At 65.2% G+C, this 4,219-nt stretch overlaps 1 protein-coding gene across 1 annotated transcript; it reads right to left on the reverse strand.

Annotated features, from left to right (window-relative positions):
* Positions 1-3,739, reverse strand: IRF2BP2 (interferon regulatory factor 2 binding protein 2). Its single transcript, XM_036354756.1, has 2 exons — positions 2,637-3,739; positions 1-1,973 (listed from the first exon to the last, which is right to left on the reverse strand). Exons 1-2 carry the CDS (start codon positions 3,640-3,642, stop codon positions 1,255-1,257), a joined length of 1,725 nt encoding a protein of 574 aa, XP_036210649.1. The 5' UTR covers positions 3,643-3,739; the 3' UTR covers positions 1-1,254.
* Between the last annotated feature and the right edge of the window lie 480 nt (positions 3,740-4,219).

A 4,219-nucleotide genomic window follows, 5' to 3' on the forward strand; every position in this document is an offset into this window, starting at 1 on the left:
CCCCCCCCCCCCCCCAAAGAACTGTTATTATTCACTCCATAGGTAAGAGGAAATGAGTGTCCTCCACCCGCAGCTGGGCTGTCACTGACATGGCCCCTGGCAGTCCTGGCAACCAGCACCCTGTGCAGCGGCTGCCACTGTACCATGACTGCACTCAGCACTTGCAAGAGACAGGGTGTAGGTGACGCTAGCCACAGCCACAGCGCTACAGGTCAATGATAAAAACAAAACACAACACGAAACAGAAACGAAACCAACCCCACCATCTCCAAGTTCACGGGGACTGGAATTCCTATTGCAACTCTTTCCAAAGGCCAAGGCGCTGGCAACAACAGAGCTCGGGGTGTTTACAACAGAGCTCGGGGCAGAACCAGGCCCCGCTCAAAGGTGGCAGTGCCATCTGCACCCCGTCACCACCCTCCGTCACCCGACTGTGTCTTATGTAACCGACTAGCATGCAGCATGAGAATCTTACCACTGATTGCGTGGGCAGTGAGCAGTGGTCAACTTTGCCTTAAAAATCAAGAAAAAGTCTCCCTCGAAACCACACCGTCCCCCAAATTCTCTCAGCAGCAACTCCCAGGCAGTCCTCAATGTCCGAACAACTGAACTTGAAAAACAAAACAAAGACGGACTCAAAAATCTATTTTCCTGTTCCTTTCAGGCGACAGTGTTTTGGGGGTGAACCTGGTGAGGTTGCCCAGTGGTGTGCCCACTTCACAAGGGTGCCCCTGCCAACTCACTTCCTTTCCTTCTCCACCAGTTGGCCTCCGGCCTGTGACAGGAACCAGCCACAAGGAATAACGGACAGTAAGGCAATCTCACAACGTCAGAAAATGTATTTGGCTTTTTTTTTTTCTTCTTTTTAAAGTAAGTGCGTTACAAATACAGCTAGAAGCAGTTCGGGGGGGGGGGGGGTGCCAAGTGCTCTAAAAAAGCAGCGCAAGTCACAGCCTACATGGAACCGGTCACTGTCACCAAGATAATGAAGCACAGAGATAGGCTAATAACGTTAACAAAAGAAGAAAAATGCCTTGATAAGTACATACCTTTTGTCGTCAAAAAAAATATATATATAGAAACACAATGTATTCAAAAAAAAAATCATCAAAATTATACAGCCATGTTTATGAAGTCTACATTTCCCTTGTCTTGGATATATATATATATAATATATATATGTGGAGATTATATATATACAGTTCAAGCAGTTTTCGTTAAGGATAGCCATCGGGTTTTTCCGAAACCGGGAAGTCACGAGTCCCTCTCTTTTTTCACTTTCACGTCTCCGGCCAGGATGGTGGCGATCTCCCCTTGCATGAAGGCCCAGGGGACGTTGGAGCCCACCAGGGGGCACTTCTCCCCGCTGGGGCAGTAGACCTCCCCGCTGGCCCCCTGCTGCTTGATGCTTTGTCTGGAGCAAGGGAAGCAGAACTTGTGGGAAGGGACCGACGGGCACTGCACGAAGTGGGTGTCCTCCAGGCGCTCGTGGCAGAGGGTGCAGCACAGGGGGGCGCTGGCCGCCAGGGAGGAGTCCGGGAGGCTGGCGGGGTGCACGGGCTCCAGTCCTCCGGTGCCGCCGGCCCCCTGGCCCCCCACCTCCCTGGGGCCCAGCCTTCTTTGGTTCATAGAGGACGGAGAGGGTGGGCTGCTGCTATTCCTCCGGGTGGTGGAGTGCACCGGGTTGGCATCTTTGGAGGCATGGCTGCCCCCCGCATTGTCTGCTACTAGGATCAGGGCTGCCATGGGGGACTGGCCGTTCTGGGCAGCTTCGGGCGGCGTGGTGGTCCGGTTGGAATGGGGCGAGGCTGTGGGCGGCGGCGGAGACACAAACGAGGGTGTCGAATTCAGGGGGATCTTGAGCCCTTCCGTGGACGTGGACAGCCACGGCTGGGCCTCCCCGTTGATCTTCGGGGGCCCGACCTCTCCTTCCGGCTCTGGGGAAGTCTTCCTTTTCCTTGCTGTTCTTGCCACTGAAAACCACAAGCAAACAGAAAAGAAAAAAAAAGGGGGGGGGGAGGGGGGAGAAAAGAGAAAAATAAATGCACACACACTTGGAAAAGGATCTTTTCCTAATGCACCTCTGTCTGCCCTGTGAAAGCCTGCATATATATATATCTGTATATAAAAACCCATGTAAGTTTTAAATGCACGTGCAACTTAAAACACCCATGCTCACGGGGCTGGCTCCCTAGCAGTTTCTTTAAAAAGCCACCGAAACTGGCCCACAGACGCCTGCCTATTTTTACGCATTGCACACATGTCCCTGGCTTGACCTGTTGCCTGGGGGTTTGAAGGTGGGGTGTCCCCCGCCGCCCCCCCCCCCCCCCCCCGGCTGCTCCCATCCAAGAACACATTGCTGGGGAACTGGGGAAGGAAACCCTGCGTCAGGCCCTGCAGCCCCGCCTGACTCATCTCTGTTGTGCTGCTTCAGCACATGAACACGTTGCCACCGCGCGCTGGTTCCGCCCGCCCCGGGGCGCGCAGGAAGTTGGCTGTTTGTTGTTTCTGGGCTGGGGCTGGGGCTGGGGCAGATGTGAATGGAAAGATCCGCCCCCCCCCTTCCCTGCGCCACGGCCCCGGGTCCCCCTTCCCCTCCCCCGGGGTCCCCCACCGCACCCCACGGCCGCCCCTACCTGCTTTGGACCCGTTGGCCCCGTTGGCCTCGAACCCCAGCAGCCGGCCCGCGCTCAGCGCCGAGGGCTCCTTCTTGAACTTGCTCTCGAAGGCGCCCGCGTGGCCGTGCTGGTGCAGCGCCAGCAGCGTGTCCCGCACCGTCTTGGGCCGGGCCACCCAGTCCTGCTCCCCGGGCGCGCGGCCCTTGCCCGCCGCCTCGGCGCCCAGCTCGGCGGACCCGGCGGCGGGGGCCAGGCTGTCGGCCGGGCCGCGGTGCGCGGGCGGCGCCTTCTCCTTGGCGCCGGCCGCCGCCTCGCGCGGCTCGTGCTCGGTGACCGCGCAGCCGGACACGGACGCGGGCCGCTTGTGCACGCCCAGCTCGGCGGGCGGCGCGGAGCCCAGGCCGGCGGCGGGGCCCGACACGGCGACCAGCGAGGCGGCGGCGCGGCCCCCGAGCCCCAGCGCGGCCGAGCCGTTCATGAGCGGCACCAGCGTGGGCGGCACGGCGTGGCCGCGGCGCGGGGTCGGGCTCTGGCGGTTCAGCTCGGGCGGCTCCTCCAGCTTGGAGAAGCCGTTGGGCACCAGGATGCCGTTCACGGGCGGCGGCTGCGGCGTCGGGGGCTGCGCCAGGCCCGCGGCCGAGCGGGCGCCGCCGAAGTCGGGGCCGAGGCGCGGGGGGCGCTCGGCGGCCAGCGGGTAGCGCTCCAGCGCCTGCGGGGCGCGGGCCGCCTCGGGGCCGAGCTGCGGCGGCTGCAGCAGCAGGTCCTTGGCCGAGAGCGGCGGCGGCTTGGCGGCCGCGGCGGCGCCGGGCGTGGAGCGGCCCTCGGGGAAGCAGCCGTGCGCCCGCTTCAGCTGCCGCGCCGTCTCGATGACGAACTCGACGCGGTCGGCGCCCTCGTAGTTGACGCAGCCGCGGCACACGGGCTCCGTGAAGTCCCAGATCATGGCCCAGGGCATGCGGGGCAGGTCACACAGGTAGCAGGACTGGCGCCGGGACGCGGCCGCCACCGCCACCGCCGCGGCCATGTCCGCGCCGCCCGCCGGGGAGGGGGCGCTGCCGCTCGCCGCCGGCCCCGCGCGCGCCCTCCGGCCCCCCCAACCCCGCGGCTCCCCCACCAGCGGCGGCGGCCGCAGGGGCGGCGGCGGAGGCAGAGCCCGCGCGGGATCGGCGCCCGCGCAGCGCCCCCGCGGCACGAGGGGCGGCGGGCGCGGGGCGAGCGGCTGCAGGCGCGGCAGCACGGCCCCCCGGCGGGCGCGGGCGGGCGGCGGGCGCGGCGGCGGCGGCTCGGCCGAGACGGCGGGCCTCCAGACCGGAGCGAAGACGGGCCGCGCGGGCGCGGACGAGCGCAGCAGGTCGCGGCGGCGGCGGGCGGGCGCGGAGTGCGGGGCGGCCGGGGGGCGGGGGCCGGGGGGCGGCCGCGGGGGCAGGCTCAGCCCGAGCGGCGAGGCATGCCGCGCCGAGGAGGCGGGCGGGCGGACGGTGCGGGCCCCGGTCGCCGCGCTGCTCCCTCCGCTCCGGGCGTCGCCGCTCTCTAGCGCGCGCTCAGCGCTCTGCCCGCCGCTGCGCCGCCGCCGGGGCTGCCGAGCTGCCGCCGCGCCGCTC

This window comes from Myotis myotis, unplaced genomic scaffold (genome assembly GCF_014108235.1).
Source record: "Myotis myotis isolate mMyoMyo1 unplaced genomic scaffold, mMyoMyo1.p scaffold_m19_p_21, whole genome shotgun sequence".
Classification (NCBI taxonomy): Eukaryota; Metazoa; Chordata; class Mammalia; order Chiroptera; family Vespertilionidae; genus Myotis; species Myotis myotis.